Here is a 20,488-nt window from a genome sequence, read left to right as displayed (position 1 = left end):
AGTTACGAATGCAATCCGCGCTTACGAACAGTGCGGTCACGTGTAACTCAATGCGGTCCAACTTACGAACCGGTTACGGACCAAGCAATTTGTCGTAACTCGGTTTGTTCGTAAGTCGGAGAGAGGCTGTTTTTGGAAAGGTACGTACTACCATGCACACTTTACAGGTAAGGAAGTTGAGGTGTGCATGTGTCATGACTTGCCCAAGGTCACCCAGCAAGTCAGAAGCTGAGCCAGGATTAAAACCTAGCTCTATTCACTCCCAGTCCTGTGTTTCATTATTTGGATTCATAATCATATAATCTAATAACTCAAACGTCAAGTATAAACTGTCCATGAAAATCAGTAATCAAAAGCAACCCTCATAGAGCTCTGCCACTAATTCCCACCCCATAATTTTCAACTCACCCAGACCTTCCCTAGCCATCCAGGAGAAAGAGACAATAGCCAGTTCAACCGTTATGCCATTTGGTTCTGCTATAGGAGTGCAGCCTTCAAAGTAGTGCTAACTCACACAACTGCCACCTCTTATTTCACACCACGCAACAACACACACAGAGAGGCTAATACAAAATGGAAAATCAAATAAAATCCAACGAGTAGCTGTGGGGGGGGGGGGGGGGGGGGGCGGCAGGGAGGGTGGGGGGAGAACTCTTAAAATGGCCCAGACAGAGTTTATGGCCTCGCCAAATCAGAGCAGGTAGGCAGCTGAAAACTTGCCCCTCAAGAGCAATTCTGGTATTTTTTTAAGTGAATCGAATTCTAGAAAAGAACAATACTTGCTATAAGCTTGAGGAGAAAATTAATCCTCTCTATAAATAAAGGACTCTTTCCTGAAAACTACCCTGTGCAGACTGTAAGCATTCACCGAAATGGAGCTACTTTTAGGATCAGGGCCTAATATTCTAAAAGGAAGGGTAAACGTAAAATGGAAAAAAGCACATCTTAGGCACAAGTCTCAGAAGCTGTAAGTCGGATTAAACCTGACTAGTCAGTTGCTTCATAGTATGCTTAACTTTCCCCCACAGACAAACGAAAGTAACACAGGTACCAGAATGGATGCAATTGTAGATGTTTTTTCAGCTAGGGTGTTTTGAGCTGGACAGCATGAGAGCTGATGGTGTGGAGTACTAACATAATTCAGGTACTAATGCTTTAAGCAGTCTTCTTTAACAAATTTAATTAAGGGCATACAAACAGGGGCACCTCTACAGAAGCAGTTTTCTTCTGACTGCATTATGTTCTTCTGTCTGGACCAAGGTGCACTGAAGATGCTCCAAAAAAATCTTATTTGGCTTCTAGTAACAATGGACTGTGGTTATAAACAAGCTTCCTGAGAAGCCCCTTTGCACTGCTCAGGCAGTGCAGGGAGAGGGGTTTTTCCTCAGTTGGTGCAGAGCAGATGGGCTGCCCCGCTCACTGTCGCCAGCTGAGCCCTGGTGCAGAGAACGTATCAGAACAGAGAGGCAGTAAGACCTGAGTGCCTGTTCTCCCAGCAATGCTGAGCTAGAGAATGGACCCTCAGGAACTATGACCAGCCGGTATAGATCAAAGCAGACCCAATGTTGGGCTCAGAGGGATATAGATTTACTCCAAGAACCAGGGAGCCATAGCCACAGAAGCCATTAACTATCACGCAAAAGGTTTCTGCAATGGAGAGATCCCCCTTTTACAGTCTGAGGGAGAGTGACAAGTCAAACCTCCTATTCAGAGCACCTCCATTTCTGACACCCACCCCAACGCACCTACAAGGCCCGATTTCCAGAAGCACTGAGCAGTCACAGTTCCCAAAGACTCATGATTGTGGGTGCTCAGAACTTTTAAAAAAAAAAATCAGGCTCAAGAAGTCTCAAGTTCAGTAACCATAAAACTGAGGCACCAAAGAACAGTGACCATCTTTAACGGAAACTAGGCAACCTCCTTTCCAGCCCACAGGTAGCGGCCAAACAGAGGAATCAGGATCTTGGATACCTACTATTTTACGGCAGGTCGACATTGCAAATAAGGCAGGGATTTAAAAATCCTGTACCTAATTTGCATAAAATGGCCGCTTTAACTTTCTCATGTTAGTTTATCAAACTTTATTTAAAAGGAAGTAAAATATCATGTCCAACACAAAAGGTTTCAATGTTTTCTGTATTTATAGCAGAGATGGGGAACATCTTTTGAGTTGGGGGTCACTGTCCCACAGAAGAGTCAGTTGGGGACCACACAAGTGAAGCAAAAACCTCCTCCCAAAACCCCCAACCCTCACTGATGTGGCCCCCAACTGACACCCCTCACTCTTCTGGCACTCCAGCCTCCAGAGGGTGAGGAGAAGGGACAGGAAGGACAGAGGTTCAGGACTTCCCATAGGCCAGATTTACTTTTCCGGGGTGCTGGAGTTAGTGGATTTTGTGAACCCCCTTAGGCTCTGGGGCGGGGACAAAACGTGACGGCCATTTTATGCAAATTAGGTGCAGGATTTTTACACACTAAGACCCAGGGAAGGCATTGCTTCCCCTTGGTCTTTAGGCTTTTTGCCAGCAGCCATTCTGTGTTCTTGTTCAAGCTAGAACTTAGCTTCCCTGCGGAACCAGGTAAGCATGGAGTCGGGGGTCTCAGGGTACGGGGGGGGGAGGGGGAGAGGGAGGAGAGGCCGAGGGCTGGGCACGGGCGCTAGAGTTACCAGGTGTCCGGTATTTTCACCTCCTGTCCGGTAAAAAAAATTCAGAAAATACCAGAGGTGAAAATACTGGACTGTCCAGGTCAAAACCGGACACCTGGAAACCCTCTCTCTTCTGACCTTAAAGTTTTGTGAGACAATAGAGGAATACAAGAATGAAATGATTATGAACAGCATAAGTACCTTATCGCACACTGGCAGCCTGCCCATTCAAGAGTATTTTGCAGACATTATCAGAGGCGTTTAAGAAAGGGGTTTGATGTTTTGCAGCACTTAGAGACAGATTTTTGCAAGACAAATTTCATTATTGTTCTTGATAAAAGAACAAACAACCTAGATGAAAGGAATGAGACAGATGCAATATTTTTGGATTTTATTTGATCCAGTGCCTCAAAACCCTGTCTTGAAAAGTTATTCCAGTTCGTAAGAGAAACACTCAGGTAGACTTGAAGCCAGTGGTGGATAAAAGAAGTTATGTAGAATGTGCTGATTTAGGAAGAGATGTCTGAAGGGAAGGGGGATGAATTAACCACTCCTTTAAGGACCAATTCTAATTGATAATGGAAGCTAAAAATATTGTGCAAAAATGACTAAAGGAATAACCCTAGGAGACTCTAGGTTATGGAAGTATCAATCTCAAGAAAAGTTATGGAAAAGCTAATATGAGATTCAGCTGACAGAACTGAAGAACAGGAATATATGGAAGGCCAGTCAACACAATTACAGAGGTCTTGTCAAAAACATGATTTCATTCTCGGATAGAAGAAGTTTGATTAATAAAGGTAACCACGTGGATGTTGTATAGTCAGACTTTTATAAGGCATTTGACTTAGTACTGTATGAGATTTGATTTTAAAAATAGCACTATATAATATCAATAACACACATTCAATGGATTATGAAGTGGAATCCAGCCAATGGGAGCAGCGGGAGGCCATGCCCAGGACATGGTGCTGGGAGCCGCACGGAGTGTGTAAGTGCCCCCCCTTCCTCTCATGCCCAGATCCTGCACCTGCACCCCCTTGACACAACCTCCAATGAGATCTTGCACCCCCAGCCTGGTCCTGTACCCTTTCCGCTGGCCAGATATCGATCCCCAGCCTTGCTCCTGCCCGGCCATACACCCTACTCCCAGCCTGGTCCTGCACCCGAATTCCCACCCTCACCGTCTCCCGCATCCCTAACCCACCCACTGGCAGCTGTCCCACACCACAAAGCCTGGGGGCCCCACAAAATCCACTAACCCTGGAACTCCAGAGGAGTTTGTGAGGTCTCTCAGCTGAGGGCCACATCTGTGAGGGCTTGGGGGGGGGGGGGGAGGGAATTGGAGGATTTTTTGGGGGGAGGGGGGACTGCTCAATTTTAAAAACATGCAAAACAGGCCAGCTGGGGCACTCTGCTCATTTAAAGGGCCAGCTGAGGGAGCATAGTAGGGGACTGGCAGTGGCAGATGGGAGAGAGGGCAGAGAGGCAGAGAGAGGGGCTGGCGGAGGCAGATGCCTCCATATGGTCACGGTGGCTGGGCTCCAGCCCCTCTCTGACTGTCATGGTCTGTCCTCAGCCACCATGTTCCTGGGGCATGCCCTGTGGCCCAGCCACGGCAGCCCCGTGACTGCTGCAACAGCCTGGCCATGGCAGCCCAGCTCGGCCCCACTTGGAGCCCAGCCTCCGTCTGGCCACAGCGTCCTGTTCCCAGCCCCAATCCTGGAGCAGGCACCGCGGTCTGGCCCCCACCTGGCTGCAGAAAAGCCTGGCAGCAGCCCCCCTTCTGCTGTGGCATAGGTAGGAGGGGAGGCCACTATCCGGCTGCGGCAGATCCTGACCCAGACTCTCCTGCAGCAGCCCAGCTCCCGCCAAGTAAGGTCATCTTCCATGGGAACCAGCACGTGTAGGGAGCTGGCTTAAAAGCCCTCCCCATGGGCACCAGCTCCCACCTCCCCCCCTTTGCTGCCTCTGATACAGAGGCAGCAAGGAGGGGGGAGGGGATGCATGTAGTTGTTTGGATTAACTGATAAGTTGCAGGTTGAGTCCTGCAACCCAAACCCCCTGCTCTGAGCCCTGCACCTCCACCTCCTTCCCTGAGCCGCTCTTCAATCCCCAACCTTAACTCCTGCACCACACACACCACCAGTGCCCTGCACTGAAGAACCTGAACAATGCCCGATAAGTCTGCTAGTGACAGTATTAAATACTGATTAGACAGAATAGACAGGAAAATTATCTACAAACAACAAGAAAGTATAAGAGGGAAAAAGGAACTATTTAGGGTGGGAAAGGGAGTACAAACTATGAGTGATTGCATATCATTAGTAAAGGAAGCATTTGGACTAAAAAGCAGGGAAAATGTCATGACATGATTTGCATTCCAGCAACATCCGAAAGTCGTAACCAGACCCCTGCTCCAAAGAGTTTGTAATCTAATTTGAGAGAACACATGACAAGTTAATGTAATTAACAGTAGCCCAGGAGAGACAGGTCAAGTTAACAGTAAGATGGCATGGTTATGTAGATTAGCTACTGCATAACTGGATAATGCTTAAGGCTTAACACTTGAAAAGGTTACCTCCGCCGGTTCTGAAAGCAATACCTATTAGGTTGAGAAATAGATCCCCCAAAGGGAGCTGTGGAAATCCAATACAGGCAGTCCCCAACTTACGCGGATCCGACTTATGTCGGATCCGCAGTTACAAACGGGGCTGCCCCAGAGTACACGGACTGCGGGACCTCGCGGTCCTGCCGCCCATGTACTCTGGGGCTTTCTCTGCGTCTCCCTGGTCTGCAGACCAGGAAGACGCAGAGCAAAGCCGCGGAGGGGCTCGGGCAGCGAGGCAGCCCAGGCACGCCTGGACTGCTCCACTGCCGGCTTCCCCGCGGCTTTGCAAAGCTGCGGGGGGGCTCAGGCAGCGAGGCTGCCCAGGCGTGCCTGGGCTGCTCCGCTGCCGGCTTCCCCGAGGCTTTGCAAAGCCGCAGGGGAAGCCGGCAGCGGGACAGCCCAGACGCCCCGCGGCTGTCCCGCTGCCAGCGTCCTCAGAGGCTTTGCTCCCCGTCTCCCTGGTCTGCAGGTCTCCAGCAGACCAGGGAGACTGGGAGCAAAGCCGCGGAGGACCCAGGCGGCGGGACCGCGGTGCGTCTCGGTCCGCCGCCCGTGTCTTCCTGGTCTGCTGGGGTGGGGGGGGGCGCAGCTAGTACGCTCCCCCTCCCCCCCCCCAGCAGACTAGGCTTTTCTCCAGACGCCTGGGGCAGAGCAGCTGGGGTGCTGCCGGTTGGTCCCACAGCGCCGCTCTGGGCGCTACTGGTCCAACCCAGCAGCACCGGTCCTGATTCAGCCGCTGCTGGTCAGTTTCAGCAGTGGCTGAATCAGGACGCCTGGGGCAGAGCAGATGGGGTGCTGCTGGGTTGGTCCAGTAGTGCCGAGGAGCAACCCAGCAGCACCCCAGCTGCTCTGCCCCAGGCGTCCTGATTTAGCCGCTGCTGAAACTGACCAGCGCTGACTACAGGAAGCCCAGCTTCCTGGAATCAGCTGCTGATCAGTTTCAGCAGCAGCTGACTTGGGGACGCTTGGGGTTCTTAAGTTGATTCTGTATGTAAGTCAGAACTGGCGGTCAGTTTCAGCAGCGGCTGAATCTGGACGCCAGTTCCGACTTACGTACAGATTCAACTTAAGAACAAACCTACAGTCCCTATCTTGTACGTAACCCAGGGACTGCCTGTACTTAAACTAGACTGGACAAGACCCTAGTACATGTACTTTAGGAACTCTTATCTTTCTCTCCCCCCGCCCCCCATGTTCAGGACAAAAGCACTGAAGCAGAGGTACATTAGACCTGTATGACAGCATTCACAGTGCATGCACTTCATTTGTTAAACAGGAGTGAGTCAGCAGCCACCTAATTCTTCTGAAGGTGTTCCTCCTTGCAAGTATTTACAGGAAGACTCCTGAAAAAAAAGTCCACATAGGAATCGGAACTCCAAGGCAGTGACAATTTAACTACAAGTGGAACTGGTCTACACACAGACTTCATTGTAAATGTAACCAGTGTGGACACTGATCGCATTAGTTCAACACCCCAGTGTAGACACAATTAGAGATATAAAGCTTTATCAATCCTGATAGAAACCCTTTCATACCACTGTAATAGCATCCACACTAGGAGACTGTAATCCTCTGAACCATGTTGAATTAACTTTATAAACAAAAGAGAGAATGGTCTGGTAGCACTTTCTAGACTAACAAAACATGTAGACACCGGTCATCTGAAGAAGTGGGCTGTGCCCACGAAAGCACATGATACCATCTACAAGTATTGTTGGTCTGGTAGCACTTTCTAGACTATTTGGTTTTTTTTAAGTTTATCCTGTACCGACTAACTCGGCTACCCCCTGAAGCTTCTGAACATGTTGAATTAGACACTAGTATCGCTAAGCAAGGTAAACATTTTGTTAAGACAAATCTATGTTGCTAGCAGGACTACAGCACCATTTCCCTGTAGCACGGGGAAAGACAGCATCCGCGCCATGTTACAGAACTGTGCTATTCCTAGAAGGGAGACTAGCTGGTCTCCTGAAGACACACTTCTTCCATGATGCCCACAAGTAGTGAGTCACTCCTCTGGCACACAGCATGTCTACTTTGTGCCTGTCTAGTTTAGACTGAAAGCTCTTTAGAACTAGGACAGTTGTCGCATGTCATTAACAACACCTCTCAGTAAAAAAAAAAAAAAAACAAGTCCCTCCCCAGCCAGATTAGAAAAGACATTCTAGAATTGTTTTTAAACAACCCTATGTATTCAGTTAATGGCAGCAAAATCTTGAGTCCCCCACACTTCAAACAGATACATATATTCATGGTATAAGAGTCGGAAGACATCTTATGAGGACTGAAATCTCATTCCATCTCTTTTGAATATGCCAAGAATAGACTTAAAATCTACTGCAGTAAATTTTATAGAATATGAAAAACCCTGAACAGATGGCTTGTAAGTATTTTAACCTTTTTTATTAATAAACCAGACTAGACACCAGTATATCCTCCCAACATCATCATCACAGCCTATCCCTAAAAGATTACAGTTATGGCCCTACTTCTGCCAGGAGAATACTTAAAAGATTTTAAAAAAGTCAAGAACTGATCAAATTGTAATCTTATAATGCCAAAAAACAAGGGCTTCCTGCCATTTCAAAATGCAGACACAATTATGTTTCAAAGACAGACACTGATTGTGTGGCTATATTTACAAATCATTGCTATCAGTCAATGTTTGTACACCTTTGCTCATTTGAAGGAACAGAGTCAGGTATATTAACTCCTGAAGTTATGGCTATGTAAAACTGCAAATATTTGACATACATCAGATCTACTATATATTTGAGAGTTGTCTGTTCAAGAACTCCTCCTAAACAGTAAGAGCTAGGACCACCAAATTCTGTATACAGCTTCCTCTTATAACTTAAATCAGGGGTGGGGAACTTGTGTGTGTCAGGGGCCACTGAGCCAGAGAAAAATCAGTCAGGGTCACACCCAAGTGAGGAAACCCATCCCCTGCAGAAAACCCTCAATGATGTGGCCCCTGACTGAGGAGAGAGACCATCCCCACATTTTCCCTCACACGCCAGAGCCTATGGAGGGGCCCAACCTAGTAGCTTTTGTGTGCTCCAGCCCCACAGTGGAGTAGTAGGGGAGGCTACAGCGCCAACTCCCCAATGATGAGGGGCAGCCCTGAGCCTCAGAAGCTGGATCCGGTCAAGCCAGGGGCCACATCCAGCCCCAGAGCCCTACCCCGACTTAAAGCGAGGTTAGGGTTTGGTTGTGCCAGGAAAACGGGATGTGTCCGGAATGGGACTGCTTCTCAAAGCCATACAGAAGAGACACAGAATCACCAGGCAGGCAAAAGGGACTGGCGGGGGGGCACCACCAAGCACGACTACCCCAGTCACGAGCCTCCCATCCCAAGCGTCCACTGCTGGCTGTTTCCCTTCAGCCAAGAGGGACAGAAAACGCAGTTTGCCTTTTCCTCACTCTGCCTGGGGAGCGCAAGGGGCATACAAACCTGGTCCTGCCCCAGCAGGGGAGGGAGAAGGGGTGGACACGCGCCCCTCCTCCACACTGTACCTGCTACAGCAGCTCACCTGGCCCCACGCCGCTGCTGAGAGAGGGCTGAGGTAATCCGCTCTCCCTGCGGCAGCCTGCATACTGAACTGCTCATCCCCAGCCCCACCTTGGAGCAATGATTCAAATTAAGCATGGACATTTTCATTTTCCAAACAAAAACAAAACAGGAGTTAAATCAGTACTTGGCAGCCTGTGGCCTGCAGGCGGCCCACTGAGATTCCACCCACGGACCCCATCTGCCCACCCTGCCCCACGCACCTCTCATGCACTGAGGCACTGGAGACCCACACTTCCTAGTTCTCCCCTGCCCTCTCAGAGCACCACAAATCCATTGATTCGTGCTCCGTGTCTGCTTCTCCCCAGCCCTCCCGGAGCTGGAACGCCACAAACAGCTCTCATAGGGGATGCACATGCACGAGCCACTTGAGGCCCACGGAGATGAACAAGGGCCACTCATGCGGCCCACTAGCTATTCTTGGTTGCCCATTGCTGGCATAAATGTTTGCAATTTTTTGAGAAAACAGGGGTTTTTTTTCATTTAAATATCCCCCCTTCACCACTGCAATTCTAAGCTTAGCTAGTGCACAAAAGTCAAAAAGCGACTACAAAAAAGAGGTAAAGCTGAATACTGTTCTCCTTACAAAATAAGAAGGAAACTGCAAAAAGTAAAAGGAGAGTTTTACTCAGTTTTCGGTAGAATGAGGAAATTAACTTTTTTTTTTCCTTTAAAAGCCAGTTAACACATCGCTCTTGTACCCTTTATTTGAAGGGTCTGGGTAGAGCGGACTGTAAATATCAGCTGCTCACTGTATCATTAGCATTCCATGAGCTATGCAGAAAAGGCCTCCATGGAGTTTGGGGGCTTTGTTGAGGGGCAGGGGGCATATAAAATAAGTTTTCTTGTATGTCTAAAACTGGTTCCTATTAGGTCAGGGTTGTGAATAATGTGCAATCTGGATAGCTGAAACAAATTCCCAAATGGGTATAATTTAGCTATTGGAACATTTAAAAACCACAGAGGAAATCAGGTGATTTCTTATGGGAAACACCACTGCCCAGACATATATTGTATCTTCCAGATTATCAATGCAGCAGAAATCACTGCTGCAAAGTTGTGAACGAATTCACAAAGGAAAAACAAAAGGCAGTAACACTGACTCCAGAGTTGCATAAACCAGCACAGTGTGAATGAAAAGCAGCAATGACAGCGTTAACAGCCAAACAACCCTTCATTTACACCCCTGGAACAGAGAAAAAGTCAACAGCTTTACAAAGCAGGCAAAATATTTCCAGTCGAAGGAGGGTACTGAAAAAACCACAGAAAGGATATTTAATAAGGTAACTAAAGACATTTACCAAACAGCAGCATTAACCTATATCACCACCAGGATGGTAACTGTACACATACCCATGGCTTTGCAATTAGTCGTGGTTTTTATGAAACAGAAAAATAAAATCCCACAAAACAATGGCTACAAGAACAAGTCACACCTGGTTTGCGGTGAAATCTGCATATTCGCCCTATATGTACTTACCGTCCAACGCACAGCCCCACAGTTAATGGGACAGTTTGCCACAATTATCAAAGAGCAAACACTTAACACTCCTTGGAGAGGTTGAGGGTATCAGACCCAGAAGTAAGAGTTTAAAAAAAAAAAAAAAAATCAGTAGAACATGGAACATTCTTTCACATGGCAGCCTCTTAAAGCAAGACAGTGTAAATAAAAAGCCTAGAATAAGAAGAAAACAATCAGCTCACAGTGAAGCCAAATTACTAGCCTAAACAACTACAGGCAAGGCCCTGGGGAATGGGCCACAGTTTCAGATTACACTTTATCTTCAATTTCTTGATGTATCTCACCAGGCCTAATGGGAAATGCTTCACTCCCTGCCAGAACTATGACGTGAGAAGGACGGTATCTGGGTATAATGGAGAGGGAGGATGCGGGAAGGAATAAGAGAATTTCACTCCCCTCTCCAGCCCAGAGGTGACTTTTGCAGAAAACATTTCAATGCATATAGCCAAGCTCAAGTTTTTCAGCGTTATAAAGCAACCATTCAGAGTTTATTATTAGTTAATAAACTAATTTTCACTTATACCATCTCATCATCTCCCTATCAATGCTGTGCCTAAAATTCACTATCCAGGGACATGAGTTCCCAATAAAGAAGACTTGAAAAAAAGCCTGCCCCAAGCTAATATTAGTATCTTACCACTGCAATCCTGTCACCCTTAGTATCATCTTTTGCTCCACCATCCCCCAACTTCAAGGTCTGACTGACACCAATGTTTTTCACATCCCTGTCCCATACTTCCCTTTCCAGCACTACAGTTAGAATGCGGACCTGTACCCGAGTCACCTCCCAATCTCACCCTGATTCTCCAAATCTATTCAAAACCCTGCGTTAACAACCACCGTTTATCAAGGCAGATAAATGTACACAGCACTTCAAAAATAAAAAGAGACAAGGCCCAGGACAACAGTTCTGAAAAATTAAGTGTGGAGAGAGAGGAAAGGAAGTAGAATTCCTGGCAGGAGATGGTTTTAAAGCAGGATTTGGAGAAGAAAGATGCTGGGTAGAGCAGGAAGAAATGAATGCAGAGAGTAAGGGACTGCGGTTGTTTGGGCTCAGGACAGCAGCTGGAGCAGCTTGGGGGTGGGGTGGATGACAATGATTGTGTGCCTGGCAGCCTGTGCCATGGAACTGTCATTTAGGCTACACACATGGTATATCCGGGTGTATACCTGATTAAGAGCACATGGGACTGCCCTATTCGTTGAGGGTTTTGGTATAGTCACAGAGCACCAAGAAGGTCAGTCTACATTAAATGTGGGGATATCAAGGGTCTATCAGCAAGGACACAGAATGCCAATTAGGAGGGATAACCCAGTCTGATGGGGTCAGAGGGCTCTCCCTCTCTGAACAGAGAGTAGGAGGGGGTCTCCCTGCTTAGAGGGGAAGCTGGGGTTTTCCCAACCTAGAGGAGCCAGGAGTCCCTGCACTGAGCAATGCTGAGGACTCCCTGTTTAAAGACTCCAGGCCTGGGGGCCAGAGTGGGAGTGATACCAATGCTAGGAGTCCCTGCTCAGGAGGAAGTGATGCAGGGGGAGGTCTCCTTAAACTGGGTGCTGGAAACGCCCTCTTTGGAGGGATCAGAGAGCTCTCTGCTTAACTCCTGACCGGGAACTGGGGTCTTTCTATTTAAGGGGGACGTGCTGGGTATGCTGGGATCATCCTGATACGGGAGGAGGATCCCTGTTCAAGGAGGGAAGGGATAAGAAGCCTGTGGGTCCCTATTCAGGGGAAAGGAGGCGGGGGGGGGGGGGGCAGCTGGGGGTCCATGTCCATGGAGAAGCAGGGGGGCTGTCCCTGATAGGGCTAGGGGGAAAGCGAGGGGGGCAGGGTCTCCCTTGGGGGCCTGGGGAGGCCCCTGTCCGGGGGAGGTGGGGTCCCTATGGGGGGGGCCGGCTAAGGAGTCTCTATCCGGGGGGGGCTCTAGCGGGTCCCTGCCCGGGGGGGTAAGGAGTCTCTATCCGGGGGGGGCTCTAGCGGGTCCCTGCCCGGGGGGGTAAGGAGTCTCTATCCGGGGGGGCTCTAGGGGGTCCCTGCCCGGGGGGGCTCAGGGTTCCCTATCCGAGGGGCGGGGTCCCTGCCCGGGGGGGGTAAGGAGTCTCTATCCGGGGGGGGCTATAGTGGGTCCCTGCCCGGGGTGGGTAAGGAGTCTCTATCCGGGGGGGCTCTAGGGGGTCCCTGCCCGGGGGGGGTAAGGAGTCTCTATCCGGGGGGGCTCTAGGGGGGTCCCTGTCGGGGGGGTAAGGAGTCTCTATCCGGGGGGGCTCTAGGGGGTCCCTGCCCGGGGGGGCAAGGAGTCTCTATCCGGGGGGGCTCAGGGGTCCCTGCCCGGGGGGGGTAAGGAGTCTCTATCCGGGGGGGGCTCTAGGGGGTCCCTGCCCGGGGGGGCAAGGAGTCTCTATCCGGGGGGGCAAGGAGTCTATCCGGGGGGGCTCTAGGGGGTCCCTGCCCGGGGGGGTAAGGAGTCTCTATCCGGGGGGGGCTCTAGGGGGTCCCTGCCCGGGGGGAGAAGGCGTCTCTATCCAGGGGGGGCTCTAGGGGGTCCCTGCCCGGGGGGAGAAGGCGTCTCTATCCGGGGGGGGCTCAGGGGGTCCCTGCCCGGGGGGAGAAGGCGTCTCTATCCGGGGGGGGTTCAGGGGGTCCCTGCCCGGGGGGAGAAGGCGTCTCTATCCGGGGGGGGCTCAGGGGGTCCCTGCCCGGGGGGAGAAGGCGTCTCTATCCGGGGGGGGCTCAGGGGGTCCCTGCCCGGGGGGAGAAGGCGTCTCTATCCGGGGGGGGCTCAGGGGGTCCCTGCCCGGGGGGGTAAGGAGTCTCTATCCGGGAGGGGCTCAGGGGGTCCCTGCCCGGGGGGGTAAGGAGTCTCTATCCGGGAGGGGCTCAGGGGGTCCCTGCCCGGGGGGGGTAAGGAGTCTCTATCCGGGGGGGGCTCAGGGGGTCCCTGCCCGGGGGGGTAAGGAGTCTCTATCCGGGGGGGCTCTAGGGGGCCCCTGTCGGGGGGGGGTAAGGAGTCTCTATCGGGGGGGGCTCTAGAGGATCCCTGCCCGGGGGGGTAAGGAGTCTCTATCCGGGGGGGGGCTCTAGGGGGTCCCTGCCCGGGGGGGGTAAGGAGTCTCTATCCGGGGGGGCTCAGGGGGTCCCTGCCCGGGGGGGTAAGGAGACTCTATCCGGGGGGGCTCAGGGGGTCCCTGCCCGGGGGGGTAAGGAGTCTCTATCCGGGGGGGGGCTCTACGGGGTCCCTGCCCGGGGGGGTAAGGAGTCTCTATCCGGGGGGGCTCAGGGGTCCCTGCCCGGGGGGGTAAGGAGTCTCTATCCGGGGGAGGCTCAGGGGTCCCTGCCCGGGGGGGTAAGGAGTCTCTATCCGGGGGGGGGTCTAGGGGGTCCCTGCCCGGGGGGTTAAGGAGTCTCTATCCGGGGGGGCTCAGGGGGTCCCTGCCCTGGGGGGTAAGGAGTCTCTATCCGGGGGGGGCTCAGGGGGTCCCTGCCCGGGGGGGTAAGGAGTCTCTATCCGGGGGGGGCTCAGGGGGTCCCTGCCCTGGGGGGTAAGGAGTCTCTATCCGGGGGGGCTCTAGAGGGTCCCTGCCCGGGGGGGTAAGGAGTCTCTATCCGGGGGGGCTCAGGGGGTCCCTTGCCCGGGGGGGTAAGGAGTCTCTATCCGGGGGGGGCTCTAGGGGGTCCCTGCCCGTGGGGGTAAGGAGTCTCTATCCGGGGGGGCTCAGGGGGGTCCCTGCCCGGGGGGGTAAGGAGTCTCTATCCGGGGGGGCTCAGGGGGTCCCTGCCGGGGGGGGAAGGAGTCTCTATCCGGGGGGGCTCAGGGGGTCCCTGCCCGGGGGGGGGTAAGGAGTCTCTATCCGGGGGGGGGCTCAGGGGGTCCCTGCCCGGGGGGGTAAGGAGTCTCTATCCGGGGGGGCTCTAGAGGGTCCCTGCCCGGGGGGGTAAGGAGTCTCTATCCGGGGGGGCTCTAGAGGGTCCCTGCCCGAGGGGGTAAGGAGTCTCTATCCGGGGGGGGCTCAGGGGGTCCCTGCCCGGGGGGGTAAGGAGTCTCTATCCGGGGGGGCTCAGGGGTCCCTGCCCGGGGGGGTAAGGAGTCTCTATCCGGGGGGGCTCAGGGGGTCCCTGCCCGGGGGGGTAAGGAGTCTCTATCCGGGGGGGCTCAGGGGGTCCCTGCCCGGGGGGGTAAGGAGTCTCTATCCGGGGGGGCTCTAGGGGGTCCCTGCCCGGGGGGGTAAGGAGTCTCTATCCGGGGGGGGGGCTCTAGGGGGTCCCTGCCCGGGGGGGTAAGGAGTCTCTATCCGGGGGGGCTGCTCTAGGGGGTCCCTGCCCGGGGGGGTAAGGAGTCTCTATCCGGGGGGGCTCTAGGGGGTCCCTGCCCGGGGGGTTAAGGAGTCTCTATCCGGGGGGGCTCAGGGGGTCCCTGCCGGGGGGGGAAGGAGTCTCTATCCGGGGGGGCTCTAGGGGGTCCCTGCCCGGGGGGGGTAAGGAGTCTCTATCGGGGGGGCTCAGGGGGTCCCTGCCCGGGGGGGGTAAGGAGTCTCTATCCGGGGGGGGCTCTAGGGGGTCCCTGCCGGGGGGGGAAGGAGTCTCTATCCGGGGGGGGCTCAGGGGGTCCCTGCCCGGGGGGGTAAGGAGTCTCTATCCGGGGGGGGCTCAGGGGGGTCCCTGCCCGGGGGGGTAAGGAGTCTCTATCCGGGGGGGGCTCAGGGGGTCCCTGCCCGGGGGGGTAAGGAGTCTCTATCCGGGGGGGGCTCAGGGGGTCCCTGCCCGGGGGGGTAAGGAGTCTCTATCCGGGGGGGGCTCAGGGGGTCCCTGCCCGGGGGGGTAAGGAGTCTCTATCCGGGGGGGCTCAGGGGGTCCCTGCCCTGGGGGGTAAGGAGTCTCTATCCGCGGGGGCTCAGGGGTCCCTGCCCGGGGGGGTAAGGAGTCTCTATCCGGGGGGGGCTCAGGGGGTCCCTGCCCGGGGGGTTAAGGAGTCTCTATCCGGGGGGGGCTCAGGGGGTCCCTGCCGGGGGGGGAAGGAGTCTCTATCCGGGGGGGCTCAGGGGTCCCTGCCGGGGGGGAAGGAGTCTCTATCCGGGGGGGCTCAGGGTGGTCCCTGCCCGGGGGGGGTAAGGAGTCTCTATCCGGGGGGGCTCAGGGGGTCCCTGCCCGGGGGGGTAAGGAGTCTCTATCCGGGGGGGCTCAGGGGTCCCTGCCCGGGGGGGTAAGGAGTCTCTATCCGGGGGGGGCTCTAGGGGGTCCCTGCCCGGGGGGGTAAGGAGTCTCTATCCGGGGGGGCTCAGGGGGTCCCTGCCCGGGGGGGGTAAGGAGTCTCTATCCGGGGGGGGCTCAGGGGGTCCCTGCCGGGGGGGTTAAGGAGTCTCTATCCGGGGGGGGCTCAGGGGGTCCCTGCCCGGGGGGGTAAGGAGTCTCTATCCGGGGGGGGCTCAGGGGGTCCCTGCCCGGGGGGTTAAGGAGTCTCTATCCGGGGGGGGCTCAGGGGGTCCCTGCCGGGGGGGAAGGAGTCTCTATCCGGGGGGGCTCAGGGGGTCCCTGCCCGGGGGGGTTAAGGAGTCTCTATCCGGGGGGGCTCAGGGGGTCCCTGCCGGGGGGGAAGGAGTCTCTATCCGGGGGGGCTCAGGGGGTCCCTGCCGGGGGGGAAGGAGTCTCTATCCGGGGGGGCTCAGGGGGTCCCTGCCGGGGGGGAAGGAGTCTCTATCCGGGGGGGCTCAGGGGGTCCCTGCCCGGGGGGGGGTAAGGAGTCTCTATCCGGGGGGGCTCAGGGGGTCCCTGCCCGGGGGGTTAAGGAGTCTCTATCCGGGGGGGCTCAGGGGGTCCCTGCCCGGGGGGTTAAGGAGTCTCTATCCGGGGGGGCTCAGGGGGTCCCTGCCGGGGGGGAAGGAGTCTCTATCCGGGGGGGCTCAGGGGGTCCCTGCCCGGGGGGGGGTAAGGAGTCTCTATCCGGGGGGGCTCAGGGGGTCCCTGCCCGGGGGGTTAAGGAGTCTCTATCCGGGGGGGCTCAGGGGGTCCCTGCCCGGGGGGGGTAAGGAGTCTCTATCCGGGGGGGGCTCTAGGGGGTCCCTGCCGGGGGGGGAAGGAGTCTCTATCCGGGGGGGGCTCAGGGGGTCCCTGCCCGGGGGGTTAAGGAGTCTCTATCCGGGGGGGGCTCAGGGGGTCCCTGCCCGGGGGGGTAAGGAGTCTCTATCCGGGGGGGGCTCAGGGGGTCCCTGCCGGGGGGGTTAAGGAGTCTCTATCCGGGGGGGGCTCAGGGGGTCCCTGCCGGGGGGGTTAAGGAGTCTCTATCCGGGGGGGGCTCAGGGGGTCCCTGCCCGGGGGGGTAAGGAGTCTCTATCCGGGGGGGCTCAGGGGGTCCCTGCCCGGGGGGGTAAGGAGTCTCTATCCGGGGGGGGCTCGGGGGTCCCTGCCCGGGGGGGTAAGGAGTCTCTATCCGGGGGGGGCTCAGGGGGTCCCTGCCCGGGGGGTTAAGGAGTCTCTATCCGGGGGGGGCTCAGGGGGTCCCTGCCCGGGGGGTTAAGGAGTCTCTATCCGGGGGGGGCTCAGGGGGTCCCTGCCGGGGGGGAAGGAGTCTCTATCCGGGGGGGCTCAGGGGGTCCCTGCCCGGGGGGGGTAGGGAGTCTCTATCCGGGGGGGGCTCAGGGGGTCCCTGCCCGGGGGGTTAAGGAGTCTCTATCCGGGGGGGGCTCAGGGGGTCCCTGCCGGGGGGGGAAGGAGTCTCTATCCGGGGGGGGCTCAGGGGGTCCCTGCCCGGGGGGGTAAGGAGTCTCTACCCGGGGGGGCTCAGGGGGTCCCTGCCCGGGGGGGGAAGGAGTCTCTATCCGGGGGGGGCTCTAGAGGGTCCCTGCCCGGGGGGGTAAGGAGTCTCTATCCGGGGGGGGCTCTAGAGGGTCCCTGCCCGGGGGGGTAAGGAGTCTCTATCCGGGGGGGGCTCTAGAGGGTCCCTGCCCGGGGGGGTAAGGAGTCTCTATCCGGGGGGGGCTCAGGGGTCCCTGCCCGGGGGGGGAAGGAGTCTCTATCCGGGGGGGGCTCAGGGGTCCCTGCCCGGGGGGGGAAGGAGTCTCTATCCGGGGGGGCTCTAGGGGGTCCCTGCCCGGGGGGGTAAGGAGTCTCTATCCGGGGGGGTAAGGGGTCCCTGCCCGGGGGGGTAAGGAGTCTCTATCCGGGGGGGGGCTCAGGGGTCCCTGCCCGGGGGGGGTAAGGAGTCTCTATCCGGGGGGGGTAAGGGGTCCCTGCCCGGGGGGGTAAGGAGTCTCTATCCGGGGGGGGCTCAGGGGGTCCCTGCCCGGGGGGGGAAGGAGTCTCTATCCGGGGGGGTAAGGGGTCCCTGCCCGGGGGGGGAAGGGGTCTCTATCCGGGGGGGGCTCAGGGGTCCCTGCCCGGGGGGGGAAGGAGTCTCTATCCGGGGGGCTCTAGGGGGTCCCTGCCCGGGGGGGTAAGGAGTCTCTATCCGGGGGGGGCTCTAGGGGGTCCCTGCCCGGGGGGGTAAGGAGTCTCTATCCGGGGGGGCTCAGGGGTCCCTGCCCGGGGGGGTAAGGAGTCTCTATCCGGGGGGGCTCAGGGGTCCCTGCCCGGGGGGGTAAGGAGTCTCTATCCGGGGGGGCTCAGGGGTCCCTGCCCGGGGGGGTAAGGAGTCTCTATCCGGGGGGCTCTAGGGGGTCCCTGCCCGGGGGGGTAAGGAGTCTCTATCCGGGGGGGCTCTAGGGGGTCCCTGCCCGGGGGGGTAAGGAGTCTCTATCCGGGGGGGGCTCTAGCGGGTCCCTGCCCGGGGGGGTAAGGAGTCTCTATCCGGGGGGGGGCTCTAGGGGGTCCCTGCCCGGGGGGGTAAGGAGTCTCTATCCGGGGGGGCTCAGGGGTCCCTGCCCGGGGGGGGTAAGGAGTCTCTATCCGGGGGGGCTCAGGGGTCCCTGCCCGGGGGGGAAGGAGTCTCTATCCGGGGGGGGCTCAGGGGTCCCTGCCCGGGGGGGTAAGGAGTCTCTATCCGGGGGGGGCTCAGGGGGTCCCTGCCCGGGGGGGGTAAGGAGTCTCTATCCGGGGGCTCCGCCGGGCGGGCGGTACCTGAGCGTGGGCCCGATGCAGGCCGTGTCCGTGCTCTCGATCTCGCGCAGGATCCGCTCGTGCTCCGCCGCCGTCTCCAGGCTCTCGAGCTCCGCCATCTTCCCCCGCTCCATGGGCTGCGGGCCCGGCTGGGACGCTGCCACCCGCACGCTCCCCTCAGCCCCGGCCCGGCCGCCGCACCCCCGCGCCGCGCCCGCCCCCTGCCGCCCGGCACGCCGGGAAATGGAGTCCGGCCCCCGCGCCGCACTGCCCCGCCTACACCCGCTCCTCCACTGGGGCCGCCGCCAGACCGCCCCGCCCCCTCATTGGGGGGGCCCCCGCCTGCCAGACCCGCCCCGCCCCCTCATTGGGGGGGGCCCCCGCCTGTCAGACCCGCCCCACCCCCTCATTGGGGGCCCCGCCTGTCAGACCCGCCCCGCCCCCTCTTTGGGGGCCCCCCCCGCCTGTCAGACCCGCCCCGCCCCCTCATTGGGGGGCCCCCGCCTGTCAGACCCGCCCCGCCCCCTCATTGGGGGGCCCCCCCCGCCTGTCAGACCCGCCCCGCCCCCTCTTTGGGGGCCCCCCCCGCCTGTCAGACCCGCCCCACCCCCTCATTGGGGGCCCCCCCCGCCTGTCAGACCCGCCCCGCCCCCTCATTGGGGGGGGCCCCCGCCTGTCAGACCCGCCCCGCGCCCTCATTGGGGGGGCCCCGCCTGTCAGACCCGCCCCGCCCCCTCATTGGGGGGGCCCCGCCTGTCAGACCCGCCCCGCCCCCTCATTGGGGGCCCCGCCTGTCAGACCGCCCCGCCCCCTCATTGGGGGGGGGCCCGCCTGTCAGACCCGCCCCGCCCCCTCATTGGGGGGGGCCCCCGCCTGTCAGACCCGCCCCGCCCCCTCATTGGGGGGGGCCCCCGCCTGTCAGACCCGCCCCGCGCCCTCATTGGGGGGGCCCCGCCTGTCAGACCGCCCCGCCCCCTCATTGGGGGGGGCCCGCCTGTCAGACCCGCCCCGCCCCCTCATTGGGGGGGGCCCCCGCCTGTCAGACCCGCCCCGCCCCCTCATTGGGGGGGGCCCCCGCCTGTCAGACCCGCCCCGCCCCCTCATTGGGGGGGGCCCCCGCCTGTCAGACCCGCCCCGCCCCCTCATTGGGGGGGGCCCGCCTGTCAGACCCGCCCCGCCCCCTCATTGGGGGGGGGGGGGGGCCCGCCTGTCAGACCCGCCCCGCGCCCTCATTGGGGGGGCCCCGCCTGCCAGACCCGCCCCGCCCCCTCATTGGGGGGGGCCCGCCTGTCAGACCCGCCCCGCCCCCTCATTGGGGACCCGCCCCGCCCCCTCATTGGGGGGGGGGCCCCGCCTGTCAGACCCGCCCCGCGCCCTCATTGGGGGGGCCCCGCCTGTCAGACCCGCCCCGCGCCCTCATTGGGGGGGCACCGCCTGTCAGACCCGCCCCGCCCCCTCATTGGGGGGGGCCCGCCTGTCAGACCCGCCCCGCCCCCTCATTGGGGGGGGGGGGCCCGCCTGTCAGACCCGCCCCGCGCCCTCATTGGGGGGGCCCCGCCTGCCAGACCCGCCCCGCCCCCTCATTGGGGGGGGCCCGCCTGTCAGACCCGCCCCGCCCCCTCATTGGGGACCCGCCCCGCCCCCTCATTGGGGGGGGGCCCCGCCTGTCAGACCCGCCCCGCGCCCTCATTGGGGGGGCCCCGCCTGTCAGACCCGCCCTAGCCCCTCATTGGGGGGGGCCCCGCCTGTCAGACCCGCCCCGCCCCCTCATTGGGGGGGCCCCGCCTGTCAGACCCGCCCCGGTGCCCCTCATTTGGGGCCGCCTGCCGGATCCGCCCCCACGCCCCTCATTGGGGGCCCCGCCTGTCAGACCCGCCCCTCATTGGGGGCACCCCCCAACCTATCAAACTTGCCCCAGCGCCCCCCATCGAGCACCCTCTACCCCTGTCAGATCTGCTCTCAGTGCTTCTCATGGGGAGTCCCTCCACCCCATCAGTCCTGCCCCCAGGGCTTGTCACTGGGGGAGCCTGATCCCATCTCAGAGCCCCTCACTGGGAACCCCCACTCATGTCCGACCTGCTCCCAGCATCCTTCATTGGGGACTCCCCATCCCT

At 58.6% G+C, this 20,488-nt stretch overlaps 1 protein-coding gene across 6 annotated transcripts in view; it reads right to left on the bottom strand.

Moving 5' to 3' along the window:
• Window positions 1–18,618, bottom strand: part of EXOC6B (exocyst complex component 6B) — a 468,167-nt gene extending 449,549 nt beyond the window's left edge. For 2 of the 6 annotated variants that reach the window (XR_012904467.1, XM_075931045.1), the window contains exon 1: window positions 18,396–18,618. Coding sequence is in view for 5 of the 6 variants with exons in the window: in XM_075931045.1 (XP_075787160.1) it covers window positions 18,396–18,508 (113 nt within the window). In the remaining variant the exon portion in view is untranslated. The remainder of the gene's footprint in view (window positions 1–18,395) is intronic. The other 4 variants (XM_075931047.1, XM_075931050.1, XM_075931048.1 and 1 more) reach the window with 3 other exon arrangements.
• Window positions 18,619–20,488: the final 1,870 nt, after the last annotated feature.

This window comes from Pelodiscus sinensis, chromosome 5 (assembly GCF_049634645.1).
Source record: "Pelodiscus sinensis isolate JC-2024 chromosome 5, ASM4963464v1, whole genome shotgun sequence".
Lineage (NCBI taxonomy): Eukaryota > Metazoa > Chordata > Testudines > Trionychidae > Pelodiscus > Pelodiscus sinensis.
The sequence above is the reverse complement of the archived record's forward strand: the minus strand, read 5'-3'. Positions and strand labels throughout refer to the sequence as shown.